Raw genomic sequence first — 525 nt, 5'->3', positions numbered from 1 at the left:
TTTTTTCTTCAATATTTAAAAAGTTAAAATTAAATTGGTGCAATGGGTGCATCAAGCGTAGGTTCTGCTTTAGCAAATTGCATTAATCTCTCAAATTTGACGCTTAACCTTGGGTAAAAACAGTTTATTTGTTTTGGATTGTGATATTTTTAATTATAAAAACTAATTTAAAACAACAAAGCTCTTTTTTCTTTTTCTTTTTATTGTGCTTGCTTTTTTTGTTCTTTCTTTCTTTGTTAATTTAGCTCATCATTTTATTTTCAAATTTTTTACTTTTATTATTAATTAATTTTATTATTTCATATTTTTCCTTCATTTTTTTCTTATAATTAACTATTTAATGATATATTTTTTGTTCAATATTTAAAAAGTGGTAATTAAATTGGTGCAATGGGTGCATCAAGCGTAGGTTCTGCTTTAGCAAATTGCATTAATCTCTCAAATTTGACACTTAACCTTGGGTAAAAACAGTTTATTTGTTTTGGATTGTGATATTTTTAATTATAAAAACTAATTTAAAACAAC

General features: G+C 23.4%; 1 protein-coding gene across 1 annotated transcript in view; it reads right to left on the bottom strand. All coding sequences in view use genetic code 6, as the record gives it.

Moving 5' to 3' along the window:
• Positions 1-356: 356 nt before the first annotated feature.
• The window catches only part of TTHERM_000937732 (hypothetical protein), a gene marked incomplete at both ends in the record, with an annotated part of 605 nt that continues 436 nt past the window's right edge, over positions 357-525 (bottom strand). Inside the window, one exon of the mRNA XM_012798687.1 lies at positions 357-525. This exon is cut by the window's right edge and continues 104 nt beyond it. Within this exon, the coding sequence (XP_012654141.1) occupies positions 357-525 (169 nt within the window).

The sequence above is a fragment of the Tetrahymena thermophila genome, assembly GCF_000189635.1.
Source record: "Tetrahymena thermophila SB210 genomic scaffold scf_8254570, whole genome shotgun sequence".
In the NCBI taxonomy this organism is placed as follows: domain Eukaryota; phylum Ciliophora; class Oligohymenophorea; order Hymenostomatida; family Tetrahymenidae; genus Tetrahymena; species Tetrahymena thermophila.
The sequence above is the reverse complement of the archived record's forward strand: the minus strand, read 5'-3'. Positions and strand labels throughout refer to the sequence as shown.